General features: G+C 43.6%; 1 protein-coding gene across 1 annotated transcript in view; it reads right to left on the bottom strand.

Annotated features, from left to right (window-relative positions):
* LOC120841421 (venom metalloproteinase antarease-like TtrivMP_A) overlaps positions 1 to 5,672 on the bottom strand; it is a 39,789-nt gene extending 34,117 nt beyond the window's left edge. The window contains exons 1-4 of the mRNA XM_040212311.1: positions 5,624 to 5,672; positions 3,120 to 3,277; positions 2,038 to 2,130; positions 1,537 to 1,654 (exon numbers count right to left, since the gene is read on the bottom strand). Coding sequence (XP_040068245.1) covers positions 1,537 to 1,654; positions 2,038 to 2,130; positions 3,120 to 3,277; positions 5,624 to 5,672 — 418 coding nt within the window. The remainder of the gene's footprint in view (positions 1 to 1,536; positions 1,655 to 2,037; positions 2,131 to 3,119; positions 3,278 to 5,623) is intronic.
* Between the last annotated feature and the right edge of the window lie 7,424 nt (positions 5,673 to 13,096).

Below are 13,096 nucleotides of genomic sequence, written 5' to 3'. Positions count from 1 at the left end.
AATCTCAAATGCCTCGTGAAGCTCGCGTGACACTTTGTTTCTGTACCTCGCCAATATTTTAGTGCTGTCAAATGATGGGTCGCAAGTGCATCTTTTGCAATGTACAGCCAAATGCCCTGACGGTGTAGTTCTAGTTGAAGCGGCGTGCTCGCGGACCCGATCATTCATACACCTTCCAGTCTGCCCTACATAGCTTGAACCACACGTCATTGGTATTTCATAAACGACGGCGGTTGCGCAATCAGTGTACTTATTCCTGTGCTTAGTATGGCACGGGTCAGTTATCGGTTGTGGATCGATCCACAACCGATAACTGACCCGTGCCATACTAAGCACAGGAATAAGTACACTGATTGCGCAACCGCCGTCGTTTATGAAATACCAATGACGTGTGGTTCAAGCTATGTAGGGCAGACTGGAAGGTGTATGAATGATCGGGTCCGCGAGCACGCCGCTTCAACTAGAACTACACCGTCAGGGCATTTGGCTGTACATTGCAAAAGATGCACTTGCGACCCATCATTTGACAGCACTAAAATATTGGCGAGGTACAGAAACAAAGTGTCACGCGAGCTTCACGAGGCATTTGGGATTAGGAGAAGGGGTAAAAAATGCATTAGCGATACATCATTGGCTCTGTCTACGAATGAGTTTGAATATTTGAAACGTGGTCTGGGCGGAGACTAACGTGACGTGTGGTGTCTGATAGTGTGCTCCCATTGGTATATAAGTTTGTGTTTTTTTCTAATAAATTCAGTTGAGAGTGCGCCCTGTGTCGTTATCAATCTACTCTTTGTCCGTGTTTTTTTGGCGCTTATTTTCCCATGATATTTTTGCATGTGTTACCTAAAACGCAAGCATAATTAAGTAAAAATATAAGGGACGTTATAATCGCCAGTATACTCCCTGTCAAAAATATCGTTTGTAGAAACATGTATTCTTGGAACTCTTAAGTGCTACATATTAAATTATTTAGGAAAAATAGAAGGGAAACTTTGAACGCACTTAAGGAAGGTTGTCTTGAGTATAAGGATATGAGAACTTTTTCCGATTGCCAAACCACTGACCTCTTCCGTTAGCTCAGAAAGTAAGTGCTAATTATTGGTACGATTTGAGATCATACATACTCTGGTACTCTGAATACTTTGAACATCGGATTACATACTCAGATCACTAATACAGGAGCCGTTGAACTGATGCAAGTAAAAAAGTAATGAAATACTGAGGGGCCGTCGCCTTTGCAAGCACTTCTCCTTTTCATTTTTCAATGATAATCAATTATTGCGGTCATTTCGCCACGCTTTAAACAGAATGTGTTGAGAGAAAAAAAACGGGAGGTGAATTAATTCATCGAGAGAATAAATGGCAAATAACTGAGAGCATACCAGTATTGACACTGCACGTGAAGCGAACGTTGAAGGAAGAAATTCGGTTGTACGTTCAAAATTTCAAATCATTTTTGCTTCAGGAAGTCTAGCCTATAAGATCGAATCTTCAACAAATATCTAGTGTACAGTGTTTGATTCTGTCACTTACTTTCCAAGTGGATCGCCTCCTCAAACGTCGGCAGCGGAAATATTCTGTGAGGGACACGGCCGGATTCGTTATGTATTCGCAAAGGCTCAATTCCATGTGTAAAGTTTAGGTATCCTTCCTGTTAAAAAGTGAAAGATTTCTGAATATTGCAAGCATTGCCCGGTGCAGACCGTTTATGAATCGCTAAACAAACATTTCATTTTAATAAAAATTCAATTGATTAGGAAGCAATTTATGGAGAAAGTATTCTAGATATATAATTTAAAGTTCTCGTAAGTAATGTTTTTAGACGCTAAGGTGGTGTGTACTTTCAGTACGCTTAATGCTCCTTTATTTTTATGAAACTTAAAAAAGCACTCCAGGTTTATAAAATGTTCGCGAAAATCTATGTAGTTTACAAATATAGGATGTATAAATAACGACTGCATAACCTCCTGTACATTGGTATAATCGTATTTATTGTTCCAATAAGAATATATACTTAAAGAAATGTGTACATACCATTTCAATTCCCACGTCTGTTTCAGTAATTGTAAAGGACGCCTTGTGTTCCGAATTTTCATAAACACTATTACGTATGTCTGTAGTATCCATCTGGAAAGAACATATTATCAGACAAATAACTGCGAAGTAATATTCATATTAGTTGCAGCTGAAATGCTAAACAGTTATATTTATAGCCAAGCTATTTATTGCTTGGTTTTGTGGATTTTTTGTGTATGTCAACAAAAAGTCAGTTGCCGAGTTTGGTGCAAAATCGCTTAATTTTATGAAAAAGTTTATGTCTCATCACTTGGATATGCATCTTCAGTAGATTAGTTATCAATAGACTCCATTTTCAAGATCAGTAGATTCCCAGGTAGACAATAAACGTTTCTCAACGATTTGGCTTTGTTTGAACCGCGTCAGCTATGTCTACTCTCGCACCGCCGTCTCCTTGTAGTCGCCCAGAGCGCTTGCGAGCCTAGTTTCCGTTCCTTCCGCCCTCCCGAATTGGCGGTCGCTTCGCGCGCGTCTACATTCCGCCAGGTGGCCGCCGCATTGCGGGTGTCTTTTTTCCTCCGGCTCGTCACGATGACCACCAATCAAGACAATAAATCTGGTCGTACCTTTGTTCAAAGTTCTTTGACACGTCTGTGTCGTGTGCTAAACAGCTTCGTTGGTCATCCGCCTTCTCAGAGAGGAATTGCTCATGCTTTTTTTCTTCGCAAACTATGGCAATTTATAAAAACTCAGTAAATGATTACATTCAATGAATTTCAACAAGACGCAGAACGAATATCGGTGTGAATGGTTGTGTAAATTATCGAGGAAGTAAAACTTTCTCAAAGAATGCAAAAAAGAAATCGTGGGAGTCGGTACGTCATTTAAACAAATGTGTGTTATTAACGTTATTATAAGCGGTAACAATTCTGCTTGAAGGGCATTTTAAAATGTACGATAACCTCCAAAGGCGCTAGCGGGTACATAAAAAAACTTCTGAGCGAAAAAACAGGCCGAATGTTTATTTTCTAAGTAAATTCATTGAATTTCAAACAGTGAGGCGGAAGCATGCTTTCTTGTGAAAGGTAATCTTTCCTTACCAGTTCGTGATTCACCTCTCCATACTTAGCATCGGAAAAATACAGACTGTCCCCTAAAACACTGGATTCTTCCAAGTCTATGACGTAGTCTTTAGAAAGTTGAACAGCGCCTCTTGAGTTGCCGCTTCTGCTTTCAATCAAAACCGGATACACGACACCTGGAACGTAACCGCTCCTGTTATCCGACCGTTCCATTCTCGCAACAAACTTCTGGGTAAAGAGGAAGAAACAAAACGGTGGTCACAAGTCACGGTGTTTTCCTTATAAAAAAATCTTATCTAGATCTCCCAGCAAAGTTCCCTTTCACAAACAGAGGAAAATTAACTCAACAAAAATAAGAAAGCCCTTCTGCAATGACAAGACGTTGGAAACGTAATACAATAAAAGTACAAGGGGGGAAGCAAGCCTACACTCATGTGAATAGTTCGAACGGAACAGATTTAGAAAACCGGGGGAAGGGAGGGGGGGTGGGGCATCTTCCAATCGTGTTTCGTTAACACTATTTATCCTTTCATATGCATTTCTTAATATGCAGCTCATGAGAAGATATGCCACTTCGCTAGACCTCAAAATGCTATTAGAGTGCCATACCAAATAAAAGAAAGGGACTGAAGAATCTAGATTACCTTGTTGCCAAGCTTTTGTTAATGATGGTTATAACCTTAATCTTTTGTACCACGCCTACGTTCCTGTTCTTGCGAAAACCTTTTGGTAATCTGTCAAACTTTTCGCTCTTCAGCGCTCTAATTGTACGGCACCATGATGAATGGAACATCGTTTTGGGACGGTCACATCCATTTGGTAACTCCGATTGTAAACGTAATCTGAACGAACAGACTCTAAGAAAAGCGCAAAGAGTAATTTTCTCAAAGACCCAACAACGCGAAAGGATTTCTGGCAGATTGGAACTCGGCAAAACAAAAACATTACGTGATTGTGCATTCCGTGCACGTGCAATGCAATCGTCGTTCCGCATTAAACAGCCACATTTGCATCCTCTCTTAATTTGTAGGTGTAAGAGGAGGAACCAAGTGCATGGTCTTTATTCAGACCTGACGTACGTCAGACGTTGAATACGCGAACAACTGCTTCCGGTATGATGACCTCGGTGTCGCGTTCTACCTATTCGTGACGCCCTTTCGCTGGCTGAATTGTGGAGTACTATGTCTTTAGAACTCGTCTGTGACTGGTGTGTTAAAGATCCTATCGCATCCATACCTTAAAAGTAATCCCGAATTTTGCAGAAACGACCTCACAGGAGTCAAAGTGTCATGCTCTCGGATGTCGCAACCCTTGCGCTTGGTGCCAGAATTCCCGGGCAAAATTAAAATAGAAAGCTCGTACATTTGGCTCGTACAACCACCGCTGCGACACCGCCAGGATCCTGGCCGACGGTATGGAACTTATATGACGTCAGAGTGGTTGAGAGTACAAGAATTTTGTTCGCAACTTCTATGTCACAGATATAAAAAAAAAACATATAATCACCAGGTTTGCGTTAACCTAGTCGCAATTTTATTTTGCTTGTGTTTTTAAAGAGATTTAGATGTAGTACCAGGTGTATCAGGAAGCGGCCAAACGCTTTAAATCGACCGCAAAATTCGTTTTTTTTTTAACTATCGCGCTACGATGTTCTGCAGCTTTGCACACAGGTGGTGCGTTTGTTCTATGAACTTTGCAAAGAGCGAGCTTACGTGTGAAAAATGTAAAAAAAAAGGCTTAAATAATATGGAAACGCAGCGAAGTCAGCTGTCTTCAAACAATTGGGCACCCTATTGATTGGAGAGCGGTGGCTTGGCTCGGTTTCAACAGTAATTACAACTATTGCTTTCTTTACTTTTTCCTCAGGTAAGTTCGCTCGTTGCGAATTTTATAGAAAAATACCCGCCCCCTGTGGGCAACGCTGCACAAAATCGTAGAGTGATGGCTTAAGAAACCGAATTTTGCGGTAGATTTAAATAGCCTGGCCGCTATATAAATACCCGATAGAATACCAACGTATTAAAGTGTCTCAATCAATCCGTCATGTTATCGGGAGATATAGCGGCATATATTTATATAAGGCCGCTTCTACAATAATTGACAACCAAAGTGAAGGACGTGTTGACTAACGAGCATCTCATTATTTCTTCTCATCCAGTAGGATTTCGGTATTAGAGAATAAGAACACGAAAGAAGCAATAACGAAGCAAGAATCAAGATTTTAGTATTAAGCCACACCCTGCGCGTCTTATTTGTCAGCGACTATGAAGGAATCTATGTATACAATCAATGGGGTATGTCTACCCAAGCCAATTTAAATCCTACGCCTTTCGAGGGCATAGTGCATGCCGTAATACAAATTATTTCTCGTCTGCAATATTGTGTGCGGAATTTCTATGATAACTCTTTATCGTGCCCAAAAGCTCGGAAGTTGAAGCCTAGGAGAAATGTAAAATTCGATTTTACGTCACTAAGAAAAACGCCATGCGGAAGTTTCTGCATAAATAGAATCAATACATCACCGGCGTGAGCAGTAGCTACGCTGAAAATGATGAGTGTAGCCGAATACATTTTCCGTCGTAAAAACGTGCGTAAAGGAGAGAAAAACACATGAAAATGAAAAAATGCCTTTGTCAGGAACCTTTTTAAAGGGTGAAAAGGTTCAGCGCCCTTTAAAACATTACACAAAATGCGAGACAATGAAAACAATACATCAAATGACGCAAACAGGAAGTTGCATTTATTATGTTGTTAAAGACAGCTTTTGCACGAGACGAGCATTGACACCGGCAATGGGCCCTTTTCAAAAGTCAGAAGCATCTCGTGGCAGTCTCGATAGCAGTAATTTCTCCGCACTAATGACGGTGACTGAAGATCAAGATTGTCTACCTTGAAACACTATCGATTTTGTGAATCAAAGGTGACTTTCAAGGGCCAACTTGTTAGAATGGATTCTCCGCTTCTCTGTGGCATGTTTTTAAAGGCGTTCGCTTCTCCAAGGGTGCAGAACCTGCATAGCGCCGCAATTAGAGCGTCGAGTTTGGCTGTGCACGTGGTAGGTGAGACTAAATATTGAAAATTTTCTATTGAAGCGGGCGTCAAAAAGGTGGCACCAGCGGTTTGGTTATCGCGGTGGAAACTAAATATGGGTTACACTCACGCCACAGCAGCGGCCATTCTGGTGGCCATTGCTTGCTGAGCAGGTGGCTTCTGCATCAATGCATGAAAATAAGTATGGAATAAGACGTCTCACATGCCGGCCACACATAAACGCCGCGGCTAACGAGTCATGTTAATGTCATGAAACCGGACCGTCGAAGACGCGTAAGAATACACCAGCGGTTTTTGATAAATGACTTCCTCAAATCTCACGTCGCTTCGATAGAAAAAAGTGCGATTCCATACACTGAATAACAGTCATAGCACGTAAAACTGAGATTAAACAATCGTGTACTTTCTGAGCGGCATCTCATTTGCTGCTAGGGAAGTTCAGAACACCTCTCGAGGGCTACGTTTACTCAAGTGATTTCTATTGACATATTCATGACCGAGTTGGCACCGCGCTCGTCACCCACGTGAAGGCACGGGGCTAGGGCCTTACCAGCCAAATTTCTCATTTTACCTTTCTCCCCACTTCTAGAACGTTATCATTTTGTAACGTATCCCTCGTTCATGTTCGAAATGTTCCAGACTAACGAGTATGTACAAAAGAAGCTGAATCCGGCAACATTGGCACATTGGTCCCTTGTCACCATCACGGGATGCACGCTGTTCTTTTGGCTTTAGTTAGGGGTGCGAGTACACCTTATTGTACATTTATTTTCAGTTTTTAAATCAACCTACTTTTTTATCCGAGATAATACAGTAATGACTAAGGTTGACACCCAAAACTGTAGGGAGACCGTGAGGTATCCAGGGCTGCCTGTTAGATGACGCCACTGTGTTCACTCTTCGTAAGCGGTCGCAGGCGTCTCAAACCGACCATTCCCCTGGTCGTTTTAGATCCCTAGTCTAAATCCACTACGGAGCATCCGATTCCTGGGGAGCCACCGCGCCTCCGACTTCACCAGCGGAAGACGACAGGCTTCCGAAAGTGACCAACTATCGTCCCGGTATTCCGCATCGCGCTGGGCTATCGTCATTTCCGGAAACCGCCATCACAAGTCGGTCGACCGCCGTTCCCGTCACGCTCGGCGAGGCAGGAAGTTACATCTCCCAAAGATCGGCTTCCACTCGGCTCCGGGAAGATGAGCCGATCGAGATATGGGCGTTCCGAACCCTAAATCAGAGCCGGCGCTGCTCCAAAAGGACGTGCGAAAGACATCCGGGTTGATCTCAAAAGACCAGTGGCGAACGCGCCCTCCAAACAAGTGCATCCCGGAACGCGCCATAACGACGAGTGGAATTCGTCATTAATCAAACGCGAATCTCTTAATAAAAACCTTTAAGAATTATGAAGACCACTTTGAAGTTCACTTTAACGATTGATATGAACGCCAAGCTCTTGCGCGTCGCACAAATTAATTGAATAGACCCAGCAACAATCACACCGGAACAGATGAGAGTCGCTCTCATCGGTCCCGGTGCGATAGTTGCTGGTTCTATTCAATTAATGTGTGCGACGTGCAAGCGCTTGGCGTTCGTATCAATCGTTAAAGTTAACTTCAAAGTGGTCTTCATGGTCTCTTCAATGTTTTTTCTCGGTCGTCGCGCCCGAGACTGCGGAAAAATCCAGCTTTTGAATGGCGTGGACCGTGATATCAATTGAGGCACGTCGGCCGATTGGTCGAAATGAACGGAGTCCTCTTGTACTCGTTTTTGATAGTAAGTCGTCAAAAAAGATTTCGTATTTTTTCTCATTTAGTAACACCGAAACTTCTATGTTCTTGACAGAACAAATTACTACAATAAATTAAAATATTATTTCAGTCCGCGGGCGCGCGGAGTGAAAAGACTGAATAGCTGAGAGCCTTTGAAGGGAAGCTGAAACAATTCTTGAAAAAAATAGAAACGAGTTAGAGAAGAATTCTAGAGTATTTTTATCCCCTGACTTTGAATACCACGTTCATTTTCCACGACGATTTATACAAAACATGAGAAAACCCGAAAAACCTCCGACCAGTAGTGACGTCACACTAGGATCTTCGGGCCGCCATGCGCGTGTCGCTCGTTTGGGCAGCGCGTGCAATCGGAAGCTTGCAAGGTATATTTTTCCGCACTGACGTCAGTCGTGACGTCTATCTCTGACCTTTTCGAACGCAGCAAGAGTGCACGCGCGCAGCTTTGACAGGTGCTGAAGATGCGCTAAGCAGAGATTCCGAAAACTCCCAGTATCGCGCCACGCCCCGTGCACTTTGATATTAACTTTAAAAAATAGTTTTTGCAGCCTCCGTGCGCCAAATTGAAAAATATTTTTTTATACTCGGGATCTTGGAGGCCAAATGAAGACGATTTTGGTGTTTTTCCTTAAGGAAAGCCACTAACCAAAAAACAAAACAAAAAAAAAAAAGATTTGCAAGAAAAGTTGATTCTGAAAAATTAGATATTTGCATCCACTAACATCTAGAGGTTTACCGCAGAAAGTTTAATTGGTTTACATTGCATAGTTAACTTTTTATACAGTATTTTCTGTCCAGTGAAGCTAAAGAAAGGCAGGGTTTGCAGCGATTTGAACACACTTTTCTCTGTTCCGCTTTTTGCTAGAAATTCTATTTATTCAATCTATCGTTTGATAATGGCGATAAAGGGACGGCTTGTTCTTCACCTTTCCTGACTAAAATTTAATAAGGAATGCGGCTATGGAATTGTTTTGTTACTTTACGGATGTCTTTTATAAACAAATGTTAACATTTTGTCAAAGCCAGAGAAGACCAAAAAGTTGACTAACTTTGCAGAAGAAAACATTTAAAGAAATAAATTACATTTTTACAAAAATCTTTCCATAGCCGCACCCCCTGGGCATTCTGCCACATATGTAGCAGACAAAAAATTTGAATATTGTGATAGTTTTTCAACGGTAAATTAACTAAGCAATGTAGGCGTGTTACTGATAGAAGCTGTTCTAATTTCCTTCCGTTTAGCCGACAGACCCGAAATTTCGTTATGCATCCTCTAGCACGACGTTCAGCCCGCCCTGTAAATTTCATTAATTTTACTCCAAGAGTTCAAAAGTTGACCCCCTTGGGGGTGTGTCCCCTTAAATACAAAACCACTTCCGTCTCCCTCTAACTTGAAAAGCATTTAGTGTAATACATGTAAAATAAGTTTTTTTTCTTTTTTTTTAGAAAAACTAAATTGGCGAGTCATTGTGTTTTGTTCGGTTTGTGGCGCGGCTCTGAGTTCCACGCGCGAATGGAGCAGCAGAAACTGTTCCAGGCTGACACACTGCAGTTTCCAATACCCGTCAGGGTTCAGTTTAATAAGCTTCTGTCATACCTCGTTTAGCATGCCGCGATCTTTCCGGCACATCCATCCAGCTTTTCATCCAAACAGACCTTTTTGCGCCTGTGGTGTACTGATAGATCGGTACATGTCCCTGCGGGAGCCCAAGACTCCGACACTTTCACGCCGAGCCTCCTCGAGCAGGACCATACTTTCGTCATGTCTAGGGTTAGTAAAGGTGATTGAAGTTTACGTTGAGCCTGTGACGGCATTTTATCTCACATGGTATACGCAACAGCGACACGCAACTTTTATAGTTCTCAGTAACATGATGGCGCCACTCGCAACGTGAATGGCAATAAATAATGTCGACAAAAATTAAGGTCCATACCAGGGTTGGGGAGAAATACTCAAAAATGTATTCGGGAATACAAATACTAGAAGACATGAGAAAAGGAGCAAAAATACTGATATTCCAATATATCTAGAAAAATCTATCGCGACACGTATCGGAGATACATTTTAAGAATAAGCATAAAGTCTTTGGAAATACTAATACAGGAATACATTTCGCTGAGGGCAGAAATACAAATATTTAAATACTGATACTACAATATATTTTAAAAATATGTTTGAGACGCCAACTGAGATTGAGCTTGATGTGGAAGTTTTTGATGACGAAATTACTTTCTCTCAGGCTTGGCACTTGACCTTAAAGTGCCAAGCGACGTCGCCTCGCTGTACGGTTCCAACCGGCAAGGAGTCTTCAATGGGCTCAAAAACTTTCAGTCAAGGATTGACCGAGGTCCCTTCCCTGGAATTCTGTGTGTCTCATGAGCGATGCGAAAAGACTTCCTCCTCGAATAAATTTCATGTCACCCTAAGTCCCATAAAAACGTCATCATGCTCCTGTTCAATAAGGGCGCCCCTGTCAACAGTGATCGCATCACGTCACGGTGGAATGATCTGGTATTCGTGTATCTGTAGTTGTGGGCTTGAACGTAAAACTTTACCGAGGCTGCTGTATGAAAGGACAATACGTAATTTTGTTGTAGGTGACTTCGTTGAAAATCGTGACGTAACTTTGGAATTTTGGAGATCAGTGAACCACCTGAATCATCCTGGAACACATGTCTTCTGTTACGGTTGAAAAAAAAAACGATACGGTGGCATCGTTGTTGTGACGGTCCTTCGTGAAGACGCGCCAACGCTATGACGCATGGATGGCAGTCCTCGAGTTCTGCCTAGCCGCATTCCAACAGAGACCTTCGTGGATTGCGACCTGAGATTGCCGGCACAGGTGGTATCTCTCTGAGAAACAGCACGCTCGAGACGAGTCGCAGGTGTACGAAGTCTGTGTCGGCACAGAGAGGCCACGTCTGGCCTCCTACCTTGGTATCGGATCAGCAGAGTAGCGGGCCACGTTCACATCGACTGAGGGCGTACCCTTGAGCCGTTCAATATTACGGTCACAGACGCTTTCGGATATGTGTTGCGGGCTTCTAACTCCTATTCCCATAGACCCTCTTTCCGGATGAACATGATAAAGCAATACTTCGCTCTCGGCGAAAGTGTTTATTTACTCACTTATTGCCTGGGGTGTTTCGGGGTCGGGGAATGGTCAACAGCCAGGCCTTGGGGACGTGCGTCGCCATGGCAGCTGCTCCTAGTCCCAGCGGTAGTCATCCGCAAAGCGTCATGGGGATGTCGTCGTCCAGGGTCGCTGTCCGCTCCGTTGGTCGAGTCCGTCATTCGGCGTAGTGCCCGCACTTCCTGCGCCAGCGTCCCCCGCCGTCCGAGGTCCACTCCGTCACTCGTTTACCCCCAGGTCGGCAGCAACAGAGAGCCACCATTTGGTTCGCTTCCCCTTTTAAGACTTTCCTGGCTTTGTCCCTGCAACCGTCCAATCGGAAACCTTGCCGCGAGGCGACACTTCGACGTCAGCGCTGAATGAGGCAGCGCTTGCCCCGTCCCTCCCGGAGGGATCGGACATTCCACGACCGGACGGCGGTGGGAAACGGGAAGGTCACGGAGGAACGGGGGGCCGGGAAGAGGGTCTCCACACCTCCCCTCCCCCAAGGCTCGGACTCCGGGGGGCTTCAGTCGGTGGAGGGGGGGGGGGGGAGGAAGGGGGGGGCGGACGGTCTCCCGGGAGAAGCTCCTCCAGCAGTGAACTCGCTCAGCTGAGTGTCGCCCATGATGACGAGCACCCTCGATGATGATGGTGGCGGCACCAATCCAGGCAGGTCAGCGGTGAACGTTGAATCACTGGGAATCTCGCGACCGACAAAGCACGGTTCACGAACTGGTCGGGTGCACCACAGCTCACAACACGGACGGGCACTCAGGCACACGCCGGCTCTGAAAGTTCGCTTCGGTCCCTAATATTCCAGACAGCGACTCGCGCAAAAACGAATACCGGCACGCTATATCAGACAGCGGAGCGAAACCAAAGTCCTTCGATCGTTGGACGCGATACGAAATAAAAACAAAGCATGAAGACCGTCACGCTACACGTTCCAGAGGTAGGTAAGAGGAAAACTATTCCTTATCTAAAAATTATGACCACTTACTGTATACCGATATCGTACATACGCCTACTATACAACGTTTGCGCCTATAAAACACAACCGCATCTTTGAAAACAGAAAACAATCTACCAGAGCGCAAGAACCGCACACAACTGACAAAATATTAAAAGCCAATAAGATGTCACTCTGCTGATTTTGTGTGTGTTGCTGGTATTGCACGTTTGAGCCCTTTATCGGTTCTCCCTACCCTCCGTCGCATGCTGTAAACAGCTTAAACTAGACGGAATTCGCAAAACCCCAGGCGCTTACCACAACGCCCAATGCCGTGGAGTAGGAAGCGTCATCTGCTCTTGGATAGAAAATTAGACGTCATGAGTGTCCCCCGCGTTGTGTCCAGTATAGCGAGAGTATGTCTTTCGGAGGTACACGGGGGGTAAGTTCCAAAATTTAAGTTCTAAAAAATTATTTTGATTAAAGGGGCTGTGCAACGACATTGGGTAGGAATATTTCTTACTTTACACCAGCTGCCTGGCACTGATGGGAACCAAGAATACTCGAACTGTGTGACCCACTTATGTGGGTCACGTGTAAGAACTTATAAAACTTCACCAAAACTTATAAAATTGAGAAAGTTCAACTTTTCAAAATTATTTTAAAATACTAGCTTTTTAAATTTTATTAATTTACTGAGTCACGTCCTGCAAGCCGCTGCCTACTTTGACCTGACTCGATGATCATCTTAGAGATCGATGCATTCGTGAATAAGTTAGGTTATATTATATTTATTATTATTATTATTATTATTATTATTATTATTATTAGTATTAATATTATTATTAAGCGTCATAACCTCTATTTTTCAAGCGTCACAGAAGGATTCTCGTGCAGCAGTGCGAGAAGAGAATGCACACCGAGCGGTCAAACATGCGATCTCCGACAGGTAGAAAAAATGTCAGTTTCCGCCTTGGCAGCTGCAATAAACAATAGCTTTAAAGCAAAACAAATTCGCCAAGCTTCCTGTATGCGCTGTTGTTCGTTGCAAAAATTACTCTCAAACCTGTCTTTTTTTCTTGTTTTTTGTGG

This window comes from Ixodes scapularis, unplaced genomic scaffold (genome assembly GCF_016920785.2).
Source record: "Ixodes scapularis isolate PalLabHiFi unplaced genomic scaffold, ASM1692078v2 PGA_scaffold6__148_contigs__length_123643588, whole genome shotgun sequence".
NCBI classification, from domain to species: domain Eukaryota; kingdom Metazoa; phylum Arthropoda; class Arachnida; order Ixodida; family Ixodidae; genus Ixodes; species Ixodes scapularis.
The sequence above is the reverse complement of the archived record's forward strand: the minus strand, read 5'-3'. Positions and strand labels throughout refer to the sequence as shown.